Source organism: Gorilla gorilla, chromosome 6 (genome assembly GCF_029281585.2).
Source record: "Gorilla gorilla gorilla isolate KB3781 chromosome 6, NHGRI_mGorGor1-v2.1_pri, whole genome shotgun sequence".
NCBI lineage: Eukaryota > Metazoa > Chordata > Mammalia > Primates > Hominidae > Gorilla > Gorilla gorilla.
In genome coordinates this window covers 96,228,627-96,255,620 of record NC_073230.2, presented here as the reverse complement: position 1 = coordinate 96,255,620, position 26,994 = coordinate 96,228,627, and the positions used below count along the sequence as shown (strand labels likewise).

Sequence of the window (26,994 nt, the reverse complement as noted above, 5' to 3'; positions counted from 1 at the left end):
AGTTCAGTTACCTTTTCTTTCTCAGTTCCATCTTTTGACTTCTTTTTCTTTTTTAAACTATCCTAAACAAAGAAATATATGTATCAATTTTAAATGCCAAGGACACAGCATTATAGAACAAGGACAAAAACACCCAAAAAGTGATTTGCTCTATGACTGAAAAAAGGCTACTCCAATCCCAGTATATTATTCCGAAAATTTAAGAGAAATATATGTTATGTATACATTTGCTTGTAAGCAAACAGGCTTCTTTATCTGGCTGTATACCAAATTTACTCTTAAAATGATAAGTACTGTCTGTAATACCCACACAGCTTATTTTAAAATAGGACTTCGTGCCATTGCCTGTGTTTGCTTATGGTGGTCACATGTACTGGAGTTGTATTCTAATTTGAGGAGGCAACAATTTCTGCTTTTGAATCCTTTGAGTTCTAGCTATTAATCTTCCTAAGCCTAGTTTCCTTATCCACTTTATCCATAAAGCGGATTACCAAATTACTTCCTGAAGTTGCTGAGATTCAATGAGTTAATAAATTAAGTGCTTAGAATTGTGCCTAACAGATAGTAGGCACTCAATAAATGTTAGCTATCATTATCATGAGACTAGCTCTTCTGCTTTAAAAGACAAAGAGAAAACCAACATTTACTGAGTACTTTCTAGATGCTAGGTATTTTGCCAGAAGATCTCTCACGGGGGCAAGCAGCTATCTGTTATAAATGCAGACAGCTGCTTTGGTTTCCTGAGACTCTAGTACAGTGTTTGTCAAATTGTGGTCCATACACACCCCAGTATCAGAATCACACAGGGCATCTGTTAAAGATGTAGGTTTCCAAGCCTAATCAGATACTAAAACAGACTCTGGAGGTAGGGCTCAGGAATCAACACTTTTTTCCGAGAACTTCTTAACGTTTTTTCTGACCAGTAATGTTTGAAAGCCAACTGTGTGTCTGACAATCCTGGTTAGTACAGAACAAATTTAGGTACGGTATAGTAGAAAGAACATTGGACCAGATTTTAGAAGATAAAGACTCAACTTTTAATTCTAATTCCAGCTGTATCATTTTAAGCCAATGTTTTTCATCTGAACTCTAACTTCTTTATGAAAACAGGGACAATAATGTCAGTTGCCATGGAAATGTGGAGACATGGAGATATATATATATGAAAGCACTTGAATTATTAAATGTCACATGCAAGATATTATCAAGTATATCAATTAAGTGGCATAGAACATCAAAGTACAAATATCAGACTATCTTATTTTTAAATTGAGAGCAACTTTAGGCAGAAAAACTTAATTAAATGTCTTTGTATCCAATATATTAATAATTTAAATAATTTACCTTACTGTCTGATTCAGTTTCTGACATGGAGCTTTCAGAAGATTTATGTGAACGGTTCTTCTTTTTCTTTCTCCGTTTTCCTTGTTTCTTATCCTACATAAAATATTTTTAGAAACATTTGCTTTCTGTCTCAAAAATCTAATTTACACATTTATTAATATAAAACTTTTATCAGTGAACAAAATTTCACAAAAGGATCAGCTTCTATATTTTTTTCTTAATACTTAATACATCACTTTCCTGTTATAAAGATCAAGTGATTTGAATCACATGTAATGCCTAGCATCTAGTCAAATAGCATTTGATTTTTCAAATTTTTTCTTCTACTGATATTTTTAGGTCAACAAAACAAATTTTAAAATCTAAAAAATATATTATATACCAATATTTAAGTTCCTAGTTACCACTCATTCATGTTAGTCCTCTAAGTTATGGATAATTAATCAAAACCTGGAAGTCAACATTTCTAACAGATATTTCACAATGGGTTTCCACTTGACATTAAAGAAATTAAGAGATATTATTTCATGAACCATTATAAGCAAACCTTACCTCATCTTCAGAATCAGAAGAACTGCTGGAAGAATCAGAGCTTGATGAAGAAGAAGATGAATACTTGACCAAGCACAAAACAATTAAAGCTTGTGAGATGCGAGAATGTTTTTCTTTTACAAAGTCTCTCAAATACTTAGTGAAATCAATCTAGTGTCTGAGAAACAGATGCCATATTCATAAGTCATAAATATGAAAATATAAAATGTCACACTTGTTCCCTGTACAAAAGCTCAATAAGTTAACATATGTGGCCATGGTCACCAATCTTTCTCTTTAAACAGCAACAGAAAATGTACTACGTTATAAGGTGGTTGGCACCGTTTTTTATGTCAGTGATAGAACAAAATCACTCTTCACAATCAAAGAACCTCTAAGTTCCTTGACTCATCTGGAGTTTAAGCTACCTTTAGCACACAGGTTAAACAAATTATTCTTACTTTTTTTGCTGGCTCTTAATTGTAACGTTTAGAAAAATGGAAAACTTTTGCTCACCCTACCAGATTTCTTCTTTTCTTTTTTCTTTCTCTAAATGGAAACAAAAGTACAAGTCTAAATAAGCTGATGTGAGTTTGCAAATGCATCTATTAACAGTAGTATACAGCATTATTATGAAAATCCAACTATGAGATTAAGAATAGCAATAAACTAAAAGTGGTATTACCTGTCTTTTTTTGGATGAGCTCTCACTTCCACTTAACAATTTCTCCCTGTGTTTTTCCAGTTCTTTCTTCCAGTTCTGCAAAAAGGTTATGAACACCATCAGAGGCTATCTAACCTTTCCAATACACCTAATATACAGAGACAGCCACTGCTTCCTTCCCTCCATCCTCTTAATACCTCTCACTCATTTCAGCTTCTAATTACAGTCAAAAGAAACACAGGTGCCAATCCTTGACCCTATCACCAAAGGACCCTCTACTAGCTCTTTTCAAAGAGCATATTAAGGGATAGGGATTCTGTATTATTGAGGAGCAGGCATTATTACTGAAGCTGAGGTCTCTTTTCAACAAAGATGGCTAGATTCTCCGTCTAGGCTGTAAAAGTTGAATTAATCATTACTGTGATTGATACGTTATATACGTTTGTAATCAAAACAAGCAAACAGGCTGGGTATAATGGCTCACACCTGTAATCACAGTACTTTGGGAGGCTAAGGTGGGAAGATCGCTTGAGCTCAGAAGTTGGAGACCAGCCTGGGCAACATAGTGAGAACCTGTCTCTACTAAAAATAAAAAAAAAATTAGCTGGGCATAGTGGCCTGCAACTGTGGTCCCAGCTACTCACGAGGCTGAAGTAGGAGGACTGCTCAACCCTAACTTGGAATCCAAGTTATCTAAGTCTTAGATGACTTACATTACAAGATGATTATTCTCCATTTTTTAAAGCATGCATGTAAATACAAACTTGTACTCACCATAACAATAACACTTCTAAAATACAGAACCTCTTTAACTGAGAGAGCTATGCCCAAATACTTAAGGTATTTTCTTTTTTTTAATGGAGACAAGGGCGGCGGGGGGTGTCTTACTTTGTTGCCCAGGCTGGTCTTGAACTCCTGGCCTCCCGTTTCGGCCTCCCAAAGTGCTGGAATTATAGGTATGAGCCACCATAACTGGCCAGGTTAGTCTATTTTTTTAACAGGTACTTTTTACAAACCTCATTCATTTTTTCTTCAAATTCAGCCAAAGCCTTGGAGCCTTTCTTTTTCTTTTCTAGTTGCTCTTTTACTTCTTCCCTTAAAAAATAGAATGTACAAACAAAATTTCAAGCAATTCAAATTAGATAAATGCTTACAAATAAGACAACAAAATTTCATAAACTCTTCTAAATATTCTAATAGACTTCTATTCAATGTTGGTAACATTTCAATTTCTTTGTTCACGTTTATAAAAATAAATTACCATAATAAAGCTAAATAAATAACACTAATCACTCCTTTTCTAAATATGGATTATAAGAGCTAATACACCAAACATCTAAGCACTTACAACAGGCACTATTTAAAATACATTTTCATTTAATCCTCACAACAACCCTGTGAGAAAAGGTATGGATCCCCATTTTATAGATAAAGAAACTGAAGCTTGGAGAAGGTAAGAAATCCACCTAAGGTCATAAACCTGGTAGTTTTCAGTGTTAGGTTGCCCTGAAATCTATCTGACTGAACTACTACATTCTATATATGACCCATTTAATAAGGTACCTAACATGCTGTGCAGAGAAGAGTTAATACAGCTCGCCTGACTGCTTAATCTTGGAAAGACATACTTAAAAGACTGGCCCTAGGTGGGCATCTGGGAACTTGAATTCGGAGGATCCTTACTATTCTCTGATAAGAGCAGATCATTGTGCCTAAAACTGTTTGTACAAACAATGTAGTTCAAGCTAAATACCTGTTTTCCTTCTGGGAATCTGGAATTTTTTTTTTAAAAGAGACAAGGCCTTGCTCTGTCACCCAAGCTAGAATGTAGTGGCGTGATCATAGTTCACTGTAATCTTCAACTCCTGGCCTCAAGCAATCCTCCTGCCTCAGTATCCCAAGTAGCTAAGACTACCGGCATGTACTACCACATCCAGCTAATTAAAAAAAATTTATATATATATATTTTTTGTAGAGACAGCGTCTTGCTACGTTGCCCAGGCTGATCTCAAACTCCTGGCCTCAAGCAATCCTCCTGCCTCGGCCTCCCAAAGTGCTGAAACTGTAGGCATGAGCAACCATGCCCAGCCCTGGAATCTGGAATTTTGGTACATGACAGGCAGAGGCTGACCAGCCTCAATAAAAACCCTGGGCACTGAGTCTCTAATGAGCTTCAGTTGGTTGCCAAAATCTCATATGTATTATCACAACTCCTTACTAAGGGTATTAAGTGCCTCTCATGTGATCCCACTAGGGGAGGACCCTTCAAAGCCTGCTCCGGGACTTACCCAAACTTTGCTCCCTGTGCCTTTTCCTTTTGCTGATTGTGCTTGGTAGCCTTTCACAGTAATAAATCTTACCATGAGTACGACTATCTGCTGAAACTCCAGTGAGTCCCTACGAGTTACTCAACCTGAGGGCTGTCTTGATGATTTCTGATACACATGTAATATATTTACTTGCACATTTCTCCTTGAAAGTTCATTCCCTCTCCCCATTAAAACATACTTTGTTTTGGGATAATGCATTTTCTGGTATGCTGCAATGGTTAACAATGGCATTCACACACACTGGTAAACAATCCTTACTTCTTATTTAACTCAAAGGAAGGATTCCCTATTATACATAAGCATACTTTTCAACCAGTTGCCCAGTTTTCAGGGGCACTTGGGATTCTGAAGTTAACAGCTCTGAAGCCTGTGTTGTATGTTGTCTCAGGAGTATGGTATTAATAACAAGGAAGACATACTAAAGAATAACATGGCCCATTCTCTGATGCTTTATTTACAAAAATCAGTCAGTTTTTCTAATTCATCGAAAAGCTGGCAGATAAAACTAGAAACAAAGCTGAATATTATTCTTCCTGCTATCTGGTTACACATCAGTAAAGGACAAGACTACTTAAACTCACTAAATAGCTTTGACCACTGCAAGGTTAGGGTCTTTTATGGAATAGAGAAGAGACTGGTATGAAAAAGTTACCTGGCAGTGCTTTGGCTATACTGGGTAGTGGGTTCTTAAATGTTTGCTTTATAATTGTACACGTGTTTCACACATTCAAAAGAAAGGACATATCAAATGTTACTTAAAAAAATTACTTATCTGGCAATTGCTTGGTAATCAATAAAATCAATTAAAGTCTTAAGAATAAACTTTAAAAAGTTGATAAAAGCTTATAAATAGGTAAAGTGTTTCACAAATACCAGGTAGGCCTTGGTCGATTCAGATAATCCTGTATTGTTGGCCCTGAAGACTGGATTGGACCCCTTGATCTCGCCATTGCTATTGGGTTCATATAGGCCTTGGGGAAAGAACAACAATTAATCCATTAAAGCAGTCATTAAACATGCAAAACCTCACTTACTCATCAAGTAATCTTTACTATAAATACATAATATATCCAACTAAGTATATGCAATCTGACTAACCAACTCTTTATTCTAAAAAAATTAATTTAATCCTCTTTTAAGCCTTAAAAGTTTGGGAGAAAATTGTGTGTGTGTGTGTGTGTGTGTGTGTGTGTTTTACAAGAGATTTGATGAAATAACAGATACCTCTGACCTACTGATGGCTTTACAGCTCTTTCTCCTAAAGCCCAGTAACCCTGTGAGGGTGATACCAGTACGTTCACTAGAAAATTAAGAAACTCAATTCCAGACTTGGTGCAGTGGCTCACGCCTGTAACCCCAGCACTTTGGGAGGTTGAGACAGGTGGAATACCTGAAGTCAGGAATTCAAGACCAGCCTGGGCGACGTGGTGAAACCCTGCCTCTACTAAAAATACAAAAATTAGTCAGGTGTGGTGGCACACGCCTGTAATCCTAGCTACTCGGGAGGTTGAGACAGGAGAATCACTTGAACCTGGGAGGTGGAGGTTGCAGTGAGCTGAGATCGTGCCACTGCACTCCAGCCTGGGCGACAGAGCGAGACTCCCTCTCAAAATAAAATAAAATAAAATAAATTCATTTCCAAAGAAGTTAAATAAGATCTAACTCTAAATTCATTGTTTATTCAACTACATCTTGTCTCCCACGAAATACTATGTCATAGTGATGACAATTTTATTCACAAATAGTTAACATCAAAAATTATATGCAGGCAACAAAAAAATAAACAGAACATCAAAATGTAAAATGTTTGTGCATCAAAGGACACTGTTAAGAGTGAAAAGACAATTCACAGAATGAGAGAAAATATTTGTAAATCATAAATCTAGTAAGAGATTAATATCCAGAATGTAAAATGAGCTCCTACAACTTAACAACAACAAAAAAACTCCAAGTAATTAAAAAATGGGCAGAAGAATAGGTATTTCTCTAAAGAAGGTATATAGTAAATGGCCAATAAACACATAAAAAAATGTTCAATATCACTAGTCATTAGGGAAATGTAAATTGAAACAACAAAGAGATGCCATTCTATACCCATTAGGATGGCTATTATCAAACAGAAAATTGCAAGGGTTAGCAAGGATGCAGAGAAACTGGAACCCTTTCACATTGCTGGTGGGAATGTAAAATGGTGTGGCCACTGTGGAAAACAGTTTAGTGGTCCCTCAAAAAGTTAAACATAGAACTACCACATGATCCTATATCTAGGTATACACCCAAAAGAATTCAAAGGGACTAAACAGATATTTGTACACAAATGTTCACAACTGCAGAATTCACAAAAGCTGAAATGTGGAAACAATGCCAATGTCCATTTATGGATAAATGGATAAACAAAACTGTGGTATATACATACAATGGAATATTATTCAGCCTTAAAAAAGAATGCAATTCTGATACATACTATATACAACCTGGATGAGCCTTGAAAATATGCTAAATGAAATAAAACAAGAAAAACACAAAAGAACAAATATATGATTCCATTTATATGAGATACCTAGAAAAGAAAGTAGAATGGAGGTTAACCAGGGTCTGGGGAGAAGAGGAATTTGGGAGTTTATTGTTTATTGATACAGAGGTTCTTGTTTGGGAGGATGAACATGGATAGTGATGATGGTTGCACAACACTATGAATGTACTTAATGTCACTAAACTATATACTTAGAAACAGTTAAAATGGTAAATTTTGTTATACATATTTTAGCTCAAAACATCTGCAAAAATTTAAATCATGCTGTCTACTACACTTACTACAGCAGAAAAATATTTTAGAGATTTTTTTCAAAAACATATTGAGGCAAAACAAAGCAAAAGGTTTCTTTGTTAATGACAGTGTTTAGCAAAGCGATGTTGTTTTATTAAAATTCGCATTGCTACTGATATAAAGTCTGGTCTTTAATTCAGTCTCTACCTCTTCTATTTAGTTTTTCTAAATTTAAGTCAATAAAAATTTTATTTATTACATTATTATTTTTTAAAAGACAGGGTCAGCCAGGTGCGGTGGCTCACGCTTGTAATCCTAGCACTTTGGGAGGCTGGGGCGGGTGGATCACCTGAAGTCAGGAGTTCGAGATCAGCATGGCCAACATGGCGAAACCCTGTCTCTACTAAAAACACAAAAATTAGCTGAGTGTGGTGGCGGGTGCCTATAATCTCAGCCTACTCAGGAGGCTGAGGCAGGAAAATCTCTTGAACCCGGGAGGCAGAGGTTGCAGTGAGCTGAGATTGTGCCACTTCACTCCAGCCTGGGCGAAAGAGCAAGACTGTCTCAAAAAAAAAAAAAAAAAAAAAAAGAAAGGGTCTTGCTCTTTTGCCCAGGCTGGAGTACAGTGGTGAGTGGTGTGATCATATCTCACTGCAGCTTTGAATAATCCCCCTACCTCAGCCTCCTGAGTAGCTAGGACAACAGGTGTGAGCCACCATGCCCAGTCAATAGACATTTATGAAACTCTTCTACTTTTTAAATAAAAAGAATTTTGATTGAAAATGACTACCCTCAAGGTTGGTTTAAGGTGTTATACCTTGTAATAATCCAAAATAAGTGAAAGGAAACAATATATTTGTTGCATTTTGTTTAACAAAATCTATGAAAATGACCATCATTTCCCACCTTTATAACAGATAAAAGTTATATACTTCCAGATTTCTCTGTCAGAGTAAACAATATAAAACCAGCATAAACAACACATACTGAGAACTATTACCATTCAACTGACAAAACCTAATTACTTGGAATGAAAAAGACAAATCTTTGACATACTTCTCTACAAGCAGGAACAAATGCTAGAGCCCCTCATGTAAGGAATGTTTACAGAATCAGGGCAAGATGTGGACATCATATGCAATGTTAAAGACAGAGGCATATTGTTATATTTTTTGTATAAACTGTTATACCCTCAAATATTTCATTCAACTGCTTTTGCTAAGCATTTCGATTAGTTGGTGTGGAAGTATGACAAACAATGAAGGCAGAAATGAAGACAATGAAGGCAAGTACCATGTGCAGCTTAGTTCACCGTTTGTAAAACAGGAGTATTATTTGTACTGTTCAACACAGTTAAGTTGGGATCAAAGAGTCCTCCTACTTGGGTAATAAAATTTGGCCCAAAAGGCCAGGTGCACTGGCTCACACCTGTAATCTAGCACTTTGGGAGGGTGAGGTGGGAGGAGCTTGAGCTCAGGAGAGACCAATCTTATCTCTACTAAACAAAACAAAACAAAAACCCTCTGTATATGGTGAACTGCAACCTGGCTTGATGTGCAAATAAGTTCTAACCTAATCAAAGAGTATATCCTCTTAACCAATCAACTGAGTCTCACCCAATCACAGGAGCCCAACCCTCAACCAATCCCAAACAGAAGGCTGCCAAATTATGCCCAAATAAGGCAAACTCAGAACTGCACCAATCAGGTAATCTCTGTATGTCATTTCCTGTTGCAAATATAGGTCACCAGGATGTAGAACATCTTCCTCAAGTTCTAGAATTTTTTTCTTGCTCAAATTACCTTTGTTAAATTTAACTGGTCTCAGGTTTTTGTTTTTGTTTTCAACAATATTGATCACATTCTAATTTCCTTGGTATCATGTCATAATTTTGGCAGTACCTAATGGCAAAATATTTCAGGTTAGAATTGTAAAAACTGTTTATTTCCAAAGAGTGCAAATATACACATATCAAGGATATTCAGGTCTAAATTACTAAAACAGCAAACACTGAAAACACCCAAATAGCTATCAAACTGGGATTCGCTAAATATATTAAAGTATACACCCTGTTAAATATTACGTAGCTACTAAAATGAATGAAGTAGATCCATAGTTCCTGATAAGAAAATGTTTAAGATTTCTCAAGTGAAAAGCAAAGGCAAGTTGCCAAAATGAAAGAATTATTTTAATAAATAACTAAAAATTTAAAAATCAGAAAAATTAGGCTGCATGTGCACCAAAATATAAAGGAAAGCATCCATATTCATTCACACACTGGAGAAAAATATTTTAAATAATGATTACCTTTATAAAACAAAAAATGTAACTGCGTAAACATTATTATAGTAATAAAGGTAAAGAAAATGACAAAAATCCAACCACAATACTGCCACTCCAACTCAGAGAGCTGAACTGTCCTTATGTAAAAATTCACAGATAATGCAGTGGCAATTTTTCATTCTAATGAAAAAAATTATAACATTTACCATGTTTTACAGTCTTCAAGTTATCTAGCACGTATCTTTAAAGTACATTAATATTTTTACATCTTACTGTGTACTATCAAACTGCTTTCATAAAGTACATACCAACCTATTCCTACTTTTCAGAGCAAAATACCAGTAAAGTAGTAAATTCACATGCTAGGACTACGGGTACAATTACATGAACTACTGCTGAATAAGGCTTACTTTTAAGCTTTTGACCACAAACACTATCTCAGTCTGCTTAAGTACACTCCAAATATCTCCATTATTTATTTCAATTATAATAGCAATATTTTTTAAAGTGCATCTTATGTTCTAGGCTCCATGCAAAACACTTGATAGTCTGCTCTTATTCATTAAACAACAATACTTTTCTTTAAAACTATGCACAACAGAAAGCTTTTAAAACAAGAAAAGTAACTATTTTTACAAAGGTACAAGAGTTTTCGTTTTTGTATCAGTGTGAAAAATAATGCTTCTAACATTAAGTGGGTGGCATGGTTAAGCATTCACTAAAATATAGATATTGTGCAATTTCTTCAAACATTTCACTGTGACTTAATCATTATAAACACTGTGACCTTGTAAATCAAACATTCACATCCATATGTAACTAGAATTCTCTGTGGCTTCAAACTGCTGCATGAGTTCAGATAACAGAAAATGATTTGTTTCTGAAACTCAGGATGGCAAATTGGTCTCAAGGGGATATGTATGTGGGCAGGTACAAAAAGAGCAATGCAGTAAAACTGGCTAAAGACACAATGTGCAGAATTTCATTTGTCAATTTGATTACCTATTTTTATCTAGAGGATACATCTATTTTAGAGGGCCCAAAGTAGCAGAAAAGAACATGAAGAACACTTCGGAAAATAACAAGCACAAAAGGTGGCCATCATGAATTTAAGAGCCCTTTACAAGTCCTGAATTAAAACGTTCAGTTATAAAAACTGTACAAGAATGCATACCAAGAGTGACCCCTAATGCAAACTACTGACTCTGGGTGATGATAATGTGTCGATGTAGGTTCATGAAATATAACAAATGTACCACCCTGCTGGTGCTGGCGAATGTTGATAATGGTAGAGCTGCACAAGTGTGGAGGTATATGGGAACCCTCTGTACTTTCTGTTCAATTTTGCTGTGAACCTAAAACTGCTCTAAAAATAAAAATTAAAAAAACTGTTCAACCTGAAATTCACTGGGGTTTTTTTTTGGAAAGCAATCCTATCATCTTTAAAACTATGATTGTTTCATCAATGTAAGAAAGAACAGGAACTGTTTTCGAGACAATCTCAAAACATGCCAATATTTTCACAGGCAAATATTCATTTTGTTGCTCCAAATCAAGTGTTATGGCAAAACTATGGAGTCAGTAAAAAGATCAGTGGTTGCCACACTTGGGGACAGGGGTGGTAGAGGAATGGCTAGGCCGAACAGAGGATTTTTACTCTTTATGATACTATATTGGTGAACGCATGTCATTATAAATTTGTTGGCCGCATGTGGTGGCACTCCTGTAATCCGAACACTTTTGGAGGCCGAGACGGGAGGATTGCTTGAGGCCAGGAATTTGAGACCAGCCTGGGCAGCATGGTGAAACCCCATCTCTACAAAAAAACAACAAAAAATTAGCCAGGTGTGGTTCCACACACCTGTGGTCCCAGCTACTTGGGAGGCTGACGTGAGAGGATCCCTTGAGCCCGGGAAGTTGAAGCTGCAGTGAGCTATGATGGCGACACTGCACTCCAGCTTGGGCAAGAGTGAGATACTGTGTCTAAATAAATAAATAAATAAATTTATTTGTCCAAGCCCATAGAGAATGAACACTAAGAGTGAGCACTAATGTAAACTACTGACTGGATGATAGTAACATATCAATGTAGGTTCATCAATTTTAACAAATATACCACTCTGGTGAAGGATGTTCATAATGGGGAGGCTATGCACGAGTGGGGTCAGGAGGTAAACGGGATATCTTTGTAGCTTCCTCTCAATTTTGCTGTAAAACTAAAAATGCTTAAAAAAAAAAGTCTTAAAAAGAAAATCAAGAGTTAAGACGTACAGAATTGAGTGTCAGATGACTGAAGTTTTGGTCCCAGTTTAAAGTCTTACCCCTCCTCTATGCAATGAGGAGACTGAATTAGACAATCCGTGTCTTCTACCTCTTAATTTCTTGTTCTTAATCCCAATCTTTGAAGTGCACACAAAATGTTACCAGAATACTCTGTGCCATAGCTGCATACCAAAAGTAGTAAGTAGAGCCCAGAGCTATCAAAATGTTCTAGTAAATGAAGCTAATTTGGTAAGTTTTTCAAATGTTTTAGAGGAATGTTTAAACCAAAACGTTTTTTCAGTAATATGAAACATTTTAGGTCTGTATATGAAACTGCATCCAAGGTCAGGTGATCTCTAAACATTCAAGGCCCAAGGGTATTAGAAGAGCCCAAAATACTCAAACACCTAAGGATGCTCCTATGCTGAAATGGTGTTATGCTACATAATTTCAACGCCATGACAGTCAAGATAGCATAACAAAGTCTCACCTACAGCCAGGAGAAAGAACATCCCGCTATCTTGTAATCAAGATTCACTACCACAGTGGTTCCTAGACATTTTCCATTATAAAGACTATACAGAACTACAAAGTTTTTAAGATGGTGAAATGGTTTGGATCTGTGTCCCCGCCCAAATCTCATGTCGAATTGTAATCCCCAATGTTGGAGGTGGGGCCTGGTGGGAGGTGACTGGATCATGGGGGCGGAGTTCTCATGAATGGCTTAGCATCCTCCTCCCCTCCGCACTGCATAGAGACGAGTTCTCAAGAGATGCGGTTGTTTAAAACTGTGTAGCAACTCTCCCCGTCCCTCTCTTGGTCCCGCTCCTGCCATGTAAGACGCCTGCTCCTGCTTTGCCTTCCACCATGAGTAACAGCTCCCTGAGGCCTCCCCAGAAGCAGATGCCGCTAAGCTTCCTGTACAGCCCATAGAACCGTGAGCCAATTAAACCCTTTTCTTTATAAATTACCCAGCCTCAGGTTTTTCTTTATAAAAGCCATGCAAGAACTGGCTACTACAGATGGCAAGTGTCATCCTTTCGTAAATGTTAAGTCTCCTTTGGTGCGAGACACACACAGCTTGCAAATAATTGTTGAATAAAAAAGCGAGTTCAAGAAACGTAGCACATTCGTTTTACGTGCATTTTCCTCATTTTGCTACTCAGTGGCTAAAACTTTGTCACAGGCAAGCCCAGGAATTGTCAGGCTGCAGCCTAAGCTTATTGTTATTTCATTATGTTTACTACTCATTCAATCTGATTCATAACCTGAGTTTTTCAGCCCTCCCCGCCCCAGCGGTCTAGAATACTTTCCTCCCATCTCCGCTTCTCAAAAGCACCTTTTCTTTTGAATGCCTTTAGAATCTCTAACAACTATTAAGGACCATTTCCTACTCTTTCTGCTATAAGTTATTTATGCATCTCTTTTATCTCATTTACTAGAGTAATAATTTTCATGCCCAGTACTCGCTCACACATCTTGCCTTTTGTGGTTTCAATTAATCTGTAAGGTTGTAGATAATAATGATCCCCTTTTATAAACGAAGGCACAGAGAAGAAAAGTAACTTATTCTAGGTCACCCAACTTCCGACGGAACAAAACTGACATTCCAGTTTTGTGTTGGACTCGAAAGCCAACTATTTTCACGCCATTCATTCCCTCACAGTGTCTATGGGGGCCAAGTCCTACAGGGCGCTGGAGACACGAAAGCAAATGCTGCCATCCCATTTTCAAACGGGAGCCTGCTTGTCGCTAAAACCAGGCGCGCTGCTGGCTCTCCGGCACAGGGACCGCGTCGAGGCCTCTGAGCCTCCCTCCCACTTGGGTGCGCAGGAGAGGGGTGCGGACCTGGGGTGGCCGATACCAAGGGGCGGGTGAGTCGGATGCCTCCAAGGGCCTAAGACTTCGGAGTTACATGGCGGGGCCAGGTGGGGGGGGGGGGGGTTCCCCGATCCCTCGCGGTTCTAAGTGGGCACTGGGGGCCCGCGTACAGCAGGCAAGGGTGCAAACCAGCAGCGCCAGAAAGAGCGACGAGGTGAGGGAAGAAAAAAGGGGCGGGCAAGAGAAAGCTGGGGACCCTAAAGCGCCAACTGCGTGCGCGGCGCACGCGCATCTGGGATCGGCGGAGGGTGCTGGGTCTCCAGGCCCCACGTCCGAGGGCTGCCGCTTGCCCTCCGGCCCGGCCGGGAACAGCGAGGGTTCTCGCTGTCCTGCCGCCGGGCCCTGCGTCGCCCCACTGTTTTCCCGGCTGAGTACTCACCACCCGATTGTCCCGCTTCCCCATGGTGCTGGATCGAGCACAGTAGCACGCCGAGGGAAACCGGGCCGGAGAGACTGCCGAAGAGGCCCTGCCGCAGGTCCTCTTGCCGCCTCCCCACTCCGCCCAGAGAGCGGCACCACGCGGACTCGACGGCCGCGCTCTGCTACAGCGCCCCCTATCTCTGTGGAGGACAGGCCGGCTCCAGAGATCGCTGCAGTTGGCGGAGCGCCTGCAGGAGTCCGGTCGTTTATTAGGCACCCAAGAGCAGGCGACGCTGCACTTCTGCACCGGAGCCCCACCAAGGCAGCTCTCTTCAGTTTGGCCTTGGATTGTTTTGCTTTCTTCCATTCTTTTTTTTTTAGACAGACTCTCGCTCCGTCGCCCAGGCTGGAGTGCAGTGGCGCGATCTAGGCTCACTGCAGCTTCCACCTCCCGGGTTCAAGCGATTTTCCTGCCTCAGCATCCCGAGTAGCTGAGATTACAGGCGGCCGTCAACACGCCGGGCTAAATTTTTTGTATTTTTAGTAGAGACAGGGTTTTACCATGTTGGCCAGGCTGGTCTATAACTCCAGACCTCAAGTGATCCGCCCGCCTCGACCCAAAGTGCTGGGATTACAGGCATGAGCCACTGCGCTTGGCCTTTCTTCCATTCTTGATACACTGAAATACTCATTCGAGGGGACACAAAGATTCTCCCGATGCTTATTTTGTGCTTGACAGAGTGCAAGTGCTGGGGACAAAGTGAGGACCAAAGAGCCTTGGTCCCTCACGGAGCCCATCAGCTGGTGGGGGGAAAGAGAGTGCTGTCATAGACGCTGCTGACGAAATCACCCTTTAATTTCAATCCCATTCATTCATCACCTATGCATTCATTTCACACTAATTTTTGAACATGTAGTTTGTACAGTTTTCACTAACTGGGTGGCTGGAAGCTGGAGCTGGGTAGGGCACAAAGATGATTAAGAAAAATCCCTATCGTCAAGGAGCCTGTTTATAAACTCGTAAGGGCAATAAACACACACAGGGCCAACTTTACTGCATAGCATATCGTAATATTGGCACTACCGCACTGCAACTTTAAGGAAGATGATCTGGGCTCCAGAGAAGATAATCATATTTAGTAAGTATTTATAGATAAAGCGACCCCTCTGGGTTCATCTTAGCAAGTATCATTAGGAAGTAGTTGAAAATCAATTAGGATCTTCTCCGGACTCTTGGAAATGGCAAAATGGGAATTACACTCATTACATACAAGAACATGCTTTAAAATCATCTTTCCCAATCTCTGCCTCCCTCCCTGCATTTTTCATGCTACACTATATGACAGATGCTCCCAACTACCATTTTCTGTCTCAAAACTTTTCCAAACTCTCACATGCAGTCCTTGGTGGATCTGCTCCCTACTAAGTGTTGATTCTTCCTCAGTAACCCACTTTCCAAAATGAGGCCTCCAGTCTCTCATTTCTCCTCCTCTTCCATTACCCCTGACTTAAGCTGGGGACTCTGACTGAAGACAGGCTTCTTTTTATACACAAGAGGAAGAGGAGAACCTATTAATATTAAGTTATTCTTTCTTTCCTGGCTTATTTTTCATGTTTTAAATATTCTAGGCATTTGACAGATATTATTTTTAATACTCCAACATGATAAGCATGATAATACCTGTGAGAGAATATAGTTTTTTTTCCCCTCTTCAGCCCCTTCTTACCTTTCACTTCCTTGGTTGGCTGATTGTACAGAACACAGAGATTTTTAAAAATATGGTATAAGTCAACAGAAAGGTTGTGTTTCCTTTAGAAGTCTCTCTCTCTCTGCGAGTGTACACAACCCCTCCTGGATGAAACGTGAATCCCTGAGGGGACAGAGAAACAAGAAAATGACCAGGGGCCTGTGAAGATAAGGAAGATGGCAAGAGCTATCGGGAGCTCATCTGAGTGGACTACATAAAGAACAAATCAGTCCAAGACTTCTCAGGATATAATTCAGTGACAGTAGAAATCTTTACACATTCTCTGCACATGTGTGATCTGCTAATAAATACATTTCTGTCCTAGCAATGGGCCTACATGCCCTCCCGAATGTTCTAGGCATAACCAGGAGATTACATTCCATTTTGTGGATGAGAAAAATCGAAGTGAAGGGAAGCCGAGTAATTTGTGCCAGCTTCCACAGCAAGAAAGCAGAGAAGCTGGGGATTCAAACACAGGTGTGTCAAACATGAAAGCATTTACAAGATGCAGTCTCTATTAAATACACACGTAGACACACAGGCACGCATAGACACACACACACACACACACACACACACACACACACACACACACACACACACACACACACACACACCATGAAAGCATATGCTTTCCTTTGGGAGGGGAGAGAAGAGAGGGAGGATTGAGAAGTGGCATTTTAGGTGGATTGTGACCCTGGGCCAGCTTCCCTCAGAGGAACTGAGAGGGAAGGACATTACAGAGGGAACAGCTCGCGTAAAAGTAGTGGTGATGTGGTCAGGTTTGGCAGCATAGAACACTTATGATAGAAGGGAACAAGGCTGGAAAGGTACACTGGGGCTGGAGGCAAAGGACCTCGAATGCCAAAGGAAGAAGTTATATTTTATTCTGCAGGCAGAGCCTTTTTTTTTTTTTTTTTTTGAGATAGAGTTTTGCTCTGTTGCCCAGGCTGGAGTACAGTGGTGAGATCTCGGCTCACTGCAACCTCTGCCTCCTGGGTTCAAGCGATTCTCCTGCCTCAGCCTCCCAAATAGCTGGGATTACAGGCATGCACCACCACACCCAGCTAATTTTTGTGTTTTTAGTAGAGACAGGGTTTCACTATGTTGGCCAGGCTGGTCTCGAACTCCTGACCTCAGATGATCCACCCTCCTCGGCTTCCCAAAGTGCTGGGATTACAGGCGTGAGCCACCACACCCAGCCGTAGAGCCTTTTTAAAATTAATATTATTTTAATTGACAAATCACTGTATACATTTATGGAGTACAATATGATATTTTGTTATATGTATACAATGTGGAGTGATTAAACAAATTAACATATCCATCACCTTGCTTACCTATTTTTTTTATGGTGAGACATTTGAAACTTACTCTTGGTTATTTTGAAATATATGTTACATTATTATTGACCATAGTCACGCTGCTGTGCAGTAGATCTCAAAACTTATTTTTCTTGTCTATTTAAATCTTTGTACTTTTTGATCCACAGCTCCCACTTCCCTCCCTTCCCACTCCTCCAGCCCCTGATAACCAAATTTTACTCTCTACTTCTATGAGTTCAACCTTTTTAGATTCCACATATAAGTGAGATCATGCAGTATTTGTCTTTCTGTGCCTGACTTATTTCACTTAATATAATGTCCTCCAGATCTACCCATGTTCTTGCAAATGAGATAAAGCTGTTTAAGCAGGGTAGTAACATAAGCATTGATAAAAGGCAAAGCTGTAAATAGTAACAGTCTAATAATAATAATAATTCTCTGGGGCAGGATTTTTCAGCTTGAATAACAAAGATTATAACTCAGGTGGCATCTTTAGTGATGAACTTGGGTCTATATTCAAATTAAACAATATAGTTGATTGTCCTATATATTTTTCTTTTTCTTTTTTCTTTCTTTCTTTCTTTTTTTTTTTCTTGAGACAGAGTCTCGCTCTGTCACCCAGGCTATAGTGCAGTGGTGAGATCTCAGCTCACTGCAACCTCTGCCTCCCGTGTTCAGGTGATTCTCCTGCTCCAGCCTCCCAAGTAGCTGGGATTACAGGCACACGTCACCACCATGCCTGGCTAATTTTTGTATTTTTAGTAGAGATGGTTTTTCACCTTGTTGGCCAGGCTGGTCTTGAATTCCTGACCTCAAGTGATCCGCCCGCCTCGGCCTCCCAAATTGCTGGGATTACAGGCATGAGCCACCACGCCCAGCCTGATTTTCCTATTTTTTTTTGTTATTGTTGTGTGGGTATTTGAGATTTTATACAGTGGTGAGAGATACAGAAACTCAACCCACAAACCCAAGTATGTTGTTTTGGCATGCATGTCACTAGACTGGAAATGAAAACATGGAGCTTTTGTGTTTGAAGACAACAGCCGTTGTGTTTATCCAACTATATTAAATGACAGAGCAAAAGACAGGAAACAAGTTAAATATCCATCAAAAGGGTTAAAGTATGATATGTCCATGTAATGGCAAATTATGCAGTTATTTAGAAAGTGATGTAGAGCTGTATGTGTTGATAGGGAAAAATGGCCACTATACATTATTATTAAGTGAAAAAGAGAATTATAAAGAGTATGAGTAGGCAGGGCACAGTAGCTTACACCTGCAATCTCAGCACTTTGGGAGGCCGAGGTGGGCAGATTGCTTGAGCTCAGGAGTTGAAGACCAGTCTGGGCAACAGGGCAAAATCTCACCTCTATAAAAAATTAGCCGGGGTTGGTGGTGCATAATGGTCCCAGCTACTTGGGAGGCTGAGGTGGGAGAATTACCTGAGCCCAGGGAGGTTGAGGCTGCAGTGAGCTGTGTTCATGCTACTGCACTCCAGTCTGGGTGACAAAGTGAGAACCTGTCTCAAGAAAAAAAAAAAAAAAAGAATGTGAGTATATAGAGTATGGCAGTATGTGCAGCAAGAGGATGCATTGGTTGAGCCTTATGAAATTGCCGACATGCAGTAATTTCTAACCTATGAGAATGGCATTTTCATATGGTTCAACTTTTTACGTACGTATGCTTGAAATCTTCATTGCTGGATACTTCATAATGGTATTAGTGAGTTTAGAGGGCAGGTATAGGAATTTTTATTTTCCACCATATTCCCTTCTTTCTGATTTATTTTATTTTATAGGACTGCTCAGCTAATCAACTCCCCTTGCTCCGATTCCACACTCACCATTTAACTTCTGGATGTAATTTTGCCTACATGCAGAGAAAATGATCACCAGCAAACGTGATCATCTTGTGCTCCTGACAACTATATTTCTCGCTGTAAAAAATATAAAAAGGATGTTTTTAAAAAAGGATTTGGATCATGAAAACCAAATAGACATTCATTTTAATTGATTTGCTGTTTGTAAACCCCAGGTTGAGTACTATTATTGGATAAAGGCAGTGGAAGCTACCAAGTAAAGTGAGTCAGAAAGGAAAGTTTCTGGTGTTCATAAGGGCGCCAACTGAATCAATGGGTTATAATTTCACTGTAATTTTCCTCTCGTTCCACCCTTGTTGAGGTGACTCACAAGCTATAAACATTCTTGGACAATTATTTCAGGATGGCTTTGTTGTTAGCATTGAAAGAAAACATCTTCATTTTTTCTTTTAAAAATCAGCTTTATTGAGGTATATTCCACATCTGGTAAAATCCACCAGTTTAAAATGTTCATTTTGACGAGTTTTGAAAAATATATATGATCATGTAACCATGACTACCATCAGGATATCATTTTCCATCTCTCTAGAAAGTTTCCTTGTGCCCTTTTGCAGTTAAACCTATAACCTTGCTAAATTTATTCATTCTAGTAGCCTTTTTTTTTTTTTTTTGGTAGAGCTTTTGGAGTTTCTACATATACACTCATACTGTCTTTGAATAAAGAGAGACTTGCCAGGTGTGGCGGCTCACACCTGTAATCCCAGCAATTGGGAGGCTGAAGTGGACAGGTCACTTGAGGTCAGGAGTTTGAGACCAGCCTGGCCAACATGGTAAAACCTCGTCTCTACTAAAAATACAAAAATTAGCCGGGCATGGTGGCACATGCTTGTAATCCCAGCTACTTGGGGGCTGAGGTAGATTGCCTGAACCCGGGAGGTGGAAGTTGCAGTGAGCCAAGATCTTGCTACTGCACTCCAGCTGGGTGACAGAGTGAGACTCCATCTCAAAAAAAAAAAAAAAAAAAAGAGAGAGAGAGAGACTTTACTTCCCTTCTAATCTGTATGTTTTTTGTTTTCTTGCTTATTGCATTAGCTAGCACCTCCAGTACAGTGTTGAATAGAAGTGGTGAAAGCTGACATTCTTGCCTTGTTCTTGATCTTAGGAGGAAAGTACTCTGAGCTTATCAAAGTGTGGGGTCAATATTGTACCAGGTCATACTTCACACCTCACATCTTTTACTTTACACTTAGTACTTTTCATTTCACAGTTAGTATTTTTCACATCCCACTTACTGACCAATTCTTTCTTGAATCCAATCTAATCAGGCTTCTACCTCTACCACCTAATCAAGATTTCTTTTCAAGGTTGCTCATCTTCTCTATGTTGCTTAATCAGTTGCCCCTTATTTTCCTTGACCTGTCAGCAGCATTTGTCACAACAATGACTCTCTCCTCCTCAAAAGATTTTTTTTCACTTGGATTTCCAGACACTATGCTCACCTTCTGCTTCTCGTAAAGTCCAATTAGTCTTTGTTGCATATTTTCCTTCATCTCCTGGGATATAAACACTGGGGCACTGTAGAGCTTGGCATATAAACACTGGGGCACTGTAGAGCTTGGTTCTGGGATCTTTCCTTTTTTTTTTTTTTTTTTTTTTTGAGACGGAGTTTCACTCTTGTTGCCCAGGCTGGAGTGCAATGTCATGATCTTGGCTCACTACAACCTCCGCCTCCCGAGTTCAAGCAATTCTCCTGCCTCAGCCTCCCTAGTAGTTGGGATTATAGGCAGGCGCCACCACGCTTGGCTAATTTTGTATTTTTAGTAGAGATGGGATTTCTCCATGTTGGTCAGGCTGGTCTTGAACTCCTGACCTTAGGTGATCCGCCTGCCTCGGCCTCCCAAAATGCTGGGATTTCAGGTGTGAGCCAATGCACCCAGCTGGGATCTCTTCTTTTTATAGACACTTTCTTTCTTGTTGATCTCATCCAATCTCTAGCTTTATATGCCATCCATACACTGACAACTTCAAAACTTTTATTTCCAATCTAGACCACTTCCTTGGAATCTAGACTCATGCCTCTAACTGCCTAGTCAACATCCCCACTTCAGTGTCTCATATGAGCTCAAGCTTAACATGTCCAATGCCCAACTCCCAATATTCTCCCTAAAACCAGGTCCTCCTACATTCTTCCCATCTCAGTAAATGGCAACTTGATCTTTCCACCTGCTTAAGCCAAAAACTTCAGAGACATCCTCACTTTTTTTTTTTTTAGACAAAGTCTCACTCTGTCATCCAGGCTGGAGTGCAATGCTGCGATCTCAGCTCACTGCAACCTCTGCCTCCAGGGTTCAAGTGATTCTTGTGCCTCAGCCTCCCAAGTAGCTAGAATTACAGGCGCCCGCCACCACATCTGGCTAATTTTTGTATTTTTTCTTATTAGTAGACGGGCTTTCACATGTCGACCAGGCTGATTTCAAACTCCTGACCTCAGGTGATCCACCTACCTCGGCCTCCCAAAGTGCTGGGATTACAGGCGTGAGCCACCACGCCCAGCCCATCCTCGCTTCTTCTCTTTCAATGCCATGTCAAATTTATAAGCACCTACTATAAGCTTTACCTTCAAAACATCTTACATCTTGTTGTCTCCATTGTTTTCACTTTGATCAAAGCTACCATTATCTCTCATCTGGATTATTACAACAGCCTCCTAACCCAGGCTCCCCGCTTACATCTTTGCCACCCTAAAGTATTTTCTCAATAGAGCAGTCACAGTGGCTTTACAAACACAGTCAGATCATATGTCACGACTGTGCGTCTTGCCTTCCAGCAGTTTCCCATCTTATTCAGAGTAAATACCAAAGTCTTTGCATTGGCCAAGAAGCCCCTCCAAGATATGCTTCTCCTGCCACTAACTTCCCTGGAATATCTCCTTTCTTTCTCCTGCAGTTAATTGCTGCTACACTGGCCCCCTTGCTGTTCTTTGGACATGGCAGGCATGCTCCTGCCTTAAGGCATTAGCACCTGTTGTTTTCTTCATCACTAATACACCTAGATTCCTCTTCTCTGTAAGTCCTTTGATCTAGTGTCACCTTCTCTATGAGGCCTTCACTGATCTCCTCGTTTAAAATTGCACCCCCATGGCACTTTATATTCCTTTCCTCATTTCTTCCCACACATGTATCTAACATCCTAGTTTATTATAATTATTTATTTGTTGCCCCTCACTAGAAAACAAGCTCCATAAAAACAAGACATTTTGTGTATTTTGTTTACTGCCACATCCCCAGTGCCTAAGGACAGTGCCGGGCACATCACTGTGCTCAATAAATATTTACTAAATGAATCAACGGCTAGTTTCACTGCCATATTGACTGGTCTGTTTGTACCTGTACCCACTGTCTTTGCCTGCCCTCCCATTAATCCTTTTCTCTCTCAAATCCAGCTCTTCCTCTTGTTCTCCTGGGCCCTTCCTCTCCCTCTTCTCATTACCTTTGCTTCTGCTGTTATTGCTTCTTTTTCACCCTCAATCTCTCTGTTTCCACAATGGACTGTCTTCCATCTCAGAAAACAAGAATTCTCCTTTGATACCACATCCTCCCTGAGCTCTACCTCCATTTCTCTGTTCTGCTTTATGATTCAGCTTCTCAAACAGGCTGTCTACATCCTCTACCTCTCTAACCTCATCTCTGACCACTCCTCCCCCGACTGACTATGCTCTAGGCTCACTGATGTCTTTTCTACATACCAAGCCTTCCTGCCTTGAAGCTTTCAGCTGCTTTCCCCTCAGCACCGCACCTAGCTGCCTTAGTCTCATTCTTCATGCCTCAACTCTTTTGACAGGGCCTTTTCTGACACCAGTTTCCCATCTTCCAGCGGTTTCCCATCTTATTCAGAGTAAATACCAAAGTCTTTGCATTGGCCAATGCAAGTACTTTCTACCTTATAGCAATTTTAGCACTTATCATAATGTAATTATCCTATGCAAATATTTATGTTAGCTCCATGAGAGCAAGCACCTTGTTTTGTTCACTACTGTATTTCTAGGTTTTGCTGGTGCCTGGAACAGAAGTTCATTAAGTGTTGAATGAATGAGTGTATGAGTTTCCAGTGATGAGATGACTTAAAGCTAGCTGCTGACATATGCAAATAAATGCACGCGCAGTACTGCCCTTAGAAGCACTGTTTCTTTCTTCTTCTTCTTTTTTTTTTTTTTTTTTGAGACTGGGTCTCACTCTGTCAACTAGGCTGGAGTGCCGTGGCACAATCATGACTTACTACTTGGACCTTCCTGGCTCAAGCCATCCTCCCACCTCAGTCTCAGGGTCCATGCCACCGTGCCTGGCTTTTTTTTTGTATTTTTTGTAGTGACGGGGTTTCACCATGTTGCCCAGGCTGGTCTCAAACCCCTGGGCTTGGCCTCCCAAAGTGCTGGGATTATAGGCGTGGGCCACCGCACCGTCCTTAGAAGCATTGTTTCTAACAGTAGAAAATTGGATATATGGTGGGGAGAAATACCTATCAATAGAGGATTGGGTAAGTAAATTATAGTACATTTACACAATGGCACACTATTCAGCTATAAGAGAAGTTAATGTAGATTTATATGTATTGCAATGACAAATTGTCCAAGATCTTCTGTAAAGCAACACACAACACTCAAAACACAAGTTATTGAATGGGATGTACAGCCAGCCCATCATCATAGCATAAAATTTCATTCTTGTATCTTACATGTATCTGTACAAAGCTAGGTATCTAGAAATTATTTATCAAAATATTAGCAGTGATTTTCTCCAGGTTGTGGAGTTTCAGGTAATATTAATTTTTTTCTTAGTAGTTTTTGTATTCTTTAAATATTTTATGGTAAGTATGTGATGATTTTATTTCAGCAGTTACATTTCAGTCACTTGGCCACTGGAAATTCATCACTAATCCATTCAATACTATTGAACCTCTACTCTGTTTAGGCGCCACTAGACCCTAGAGCATGCACTGATATTTCTTTCCTATGTGTTTATATACAACTTCATTTCAGAACTTTTTGGGGCTGACCACACCATCTACTTATTCTCACTTTGGAGGTAAGAATGACTTGATGAAATAAGATAGTTTGTATGGCATGTACCAAATTGGCACTTGGGGAGTTCACTGGATGTCAATTGCTTCCCTTCTCCTCCAGGGCACTATTTTTGCTGCATCCACAGTTAAATAACACTGTATCACAATGCAATCCAAGGAGCAGGAGGGAGGGCCTATTATTACAAACCATCACTGTTGAACCAATGAACTACTGGGTGCCTCTTGATGCTTCTGCCTCCTTGTATCGGATGCTCTTTGAAAGCCGAGACCAGTTGTAGACATCCAGTGAATATGGGTAAACTTGACTTTCTTTATCACAGAATAGTTGTCATTTTCAAATGAAGAATCCTGGAGACCAGAGGAGGTAGAGCATTTAGAACAACAGACCCCATTCCAAACAAGTGCCAATGTGTTCTCTTGGCTGCTGTGGTGCTTCTCAAAATTTTCCACAGGAGAGGGAATTGTATCAAGGGGCATCTAGTGGTATCCTCCAATGCAGTTATTAAAGTCAAATAATATCTTTGAAGTTATCTGTATTTTTTTTCATTTTTATAAAAATGGGTTTATTTAAAAATAAATCTATAAAAGTAGAAATACATTGCCTTAAGAATCTGAATTTTGCATTCTATTCCACAGAGTCTCACTCTATCGCCCAGGCTGGAGTACAGTGGTGTGATCTCAGCTCACTGCAGCCTCTGCCTCCCGGGTTGAAGTGATCCTCCTGCTTCAATCTCCCAAGCAGCTGAGATTACAAACATGCACCACCATGCCTGGCTAATTTTTGTATTTTTAGTAGAGACTGGGTTTCACCACATTGCAGAGCAAACATGGCATCCTGGGACCCATCCCTACCATTAAGAGTGTTTCCCTACAGAACAGGAGGTGCAAATTGGGCTGACATTCCAAAGGGCAAAATCAGCGGCAAACAGCTACTAGGTTCTTAATGTAATGTAATGTAATGTAATGTAATGTAATGTATAGTAGGTTCTGAGTGAGTAATACAGAGATAACTGAAGGAGCTGTTCATACATAGCTTCAAAAAAAAAAAAAAAAAATGGTCCAATAGGCCAGGCGCGGTGCCGCAAGCCTGTAATTCCAGCACTTTGAGAGGCCGAGGGGAGTGGATTACCTGAGGTTAGGAGTTTGCAACCAGCCTGACTAACATGGTGAAACCCAATCTCTACTAAATACACAAAAAATTAGCCAGGTGTGGTGGTGCATGCCTGTAATCCGAGCTAGTTGGGAGGCTGAGACAGGAGAATTACTTGTACCTGGGAGGCGGAAGTTGCAGTGAGCCGGGATCACGCCACTTCACTCCAGCCTAAGCAATAAGAGCGAAATTCCATCTCAAAAATAAATAAATAAATAAATAAAATAAAAAATAAAGAAAATGGTCCAATCAAACCTGGTTGTAGATGCCTATGGTTTGTGGAAACATGTATCATTATGACTGACCCCTTTATAAACCACAAGTTTTTGATATCTTAATAAAGATCAAATTCTTGACCCTTTGTATTACCTCATGAATATTTTTTAAAGAGTTTTAAAATTTAAAATTTAAAGTTTAAAAATCTAAATGGTTATGATCCAGATATTTGAGGGCCACTGTCCCAGGCACAGTCTCACCAGCCTCCTGGGCATGGTGGCTCATGCCAGCACTTAGGGAGGCCAAGGCAGGAGGACCACCTGAGCCCAAGAGTTTGAGACCAGCCTAGGCAACATAGTGAGACCCTGTCTCTACAAATAAGAATAATGATAATTAGCCAGGAGTGGTGGTGCATGCCTGTAGTCCCAGATACTTGGGGGGTGAGATTGTGCCACTGCACTTTAGTCAACTTGCAGAGTAAGATCCTGCCTCAAAAATAAATAAATAAATAAAATTTAAATGCAATTTAGGACCTATAAAAAAATAAAGGCAAGTCCTAATGGGAGCTTCTAGGGAATTCTGGAAGTCCAATTTAAATACAGTATACCTGATATTATATACGAAGAGAGGAATATATGTATCAGTGACAATGATCCCCTTTTGGTTTATTGTGTAGTATCTCAGGAGCTGCTTGATCTATTCCTCCCTCTGCCTCCAGTACATACATAGTTGAACAAAAATTAACAGAAATAATCTCCTTCTTTAAAGTCCTTCTGTGGTTCCAAGCTCCTTTACGTGGCCTATATGACCTTACCTCCTGACTCTCCTTCACATACCCGCCTCTTTTATCAATAATTTTCAAACTGTAAGTCATGGCCTATTCACGTGATTGTGAAATCAGCTTTAGTCACTAGTTATTTTCAGAGTAGTAGATAACAAAACAGAAAAGAGAATGTGTGGACCACATAGCATCATTCTGTAAAATGTAAGTTTGAACAAATATGGCCTTCCGGGAGCCATCCACATAAGGAGTTCTTCCCTAGACAACAGGAAATGTAAATTGGGATGACAGTCCAGAGGGTAAAATCAATGGCAAAAGGCTACTAGGCTTTTTTAATGCAATGTGGTCCTAAGTGAGTACCAAATACCAGAGATAACCAAAGGAGCTGTTTGTACACAGCTTCAAAGAAAATGATCCAGCATATATGTGTGTGTGTGTGTGTATGTGTGTGCAT

At 39.9% G+C, this 26,994-nt stretch overlaps 1 protein-coding gene across 4 annotated transcripts in view; it reads right to left on the bottom strand.

The window, feature by feature from the left end:
• The window catches only part of FAM133B (family with sequence similarity 133 member B), a 39,419-nt gene extending 14,678 nt beyond the window's left edge, over window positions 1-24,741 (bottom strand). The window contains exons 1-10 of one of the 4 annotated variants that reach the window (XM_055346589.2): window positions 24,581-24,741; window positions 19,339-19,431; window positions 16,150-16,293; window positions 5,743-5,840; window positions 3,556-3,634; window positions 2,561-2,635; window positions 2,392-2,424; window positions 1,897-1,959; window positions 1,345-1,437; window positions 12-62 (exon numbers count right to left, since the gene is read on the bottom strand). In XM_055346589.2, the coding sequence (XP_055202564.1) occupies window positions 12-62; window positions 1,345-1,437; window positions 1,897-1,959; window positions 2,392-2,424; window positions 2,561-2,635; window positions 3,556-3,634; window positions 5,743-5,834 (486 nt within the window). In that variant the 5' untranslated portion in view covers window positions 5,835-5,840; window positions 16,150-16,293; window positions 19,339-19,431; window positions 24,581-24,741. Of the gene's footprint in view, window positions 1-11; window positions 63-1,344; window positions 1,438-1,896; window positions 1,960-2,391; window positions 2,425-2,560; window positions 2,636-3,555; window positions 3,635-5,742; window positions 5,841-9,438; window positions 9,538-14,441; window positions 14,604-16,149; window positions 16,294-19,338; window positions 19,432-24,580 lie in introns of those variants that run through there. The other 3 variants (XM_055346588.2, XM_055346586.1, XM_004045737.4) reach the window with 3 other exon arrangements.
• Between the last annotated feature and the right edge of the window lie 2,253 nt (window positions 24,742-26,994).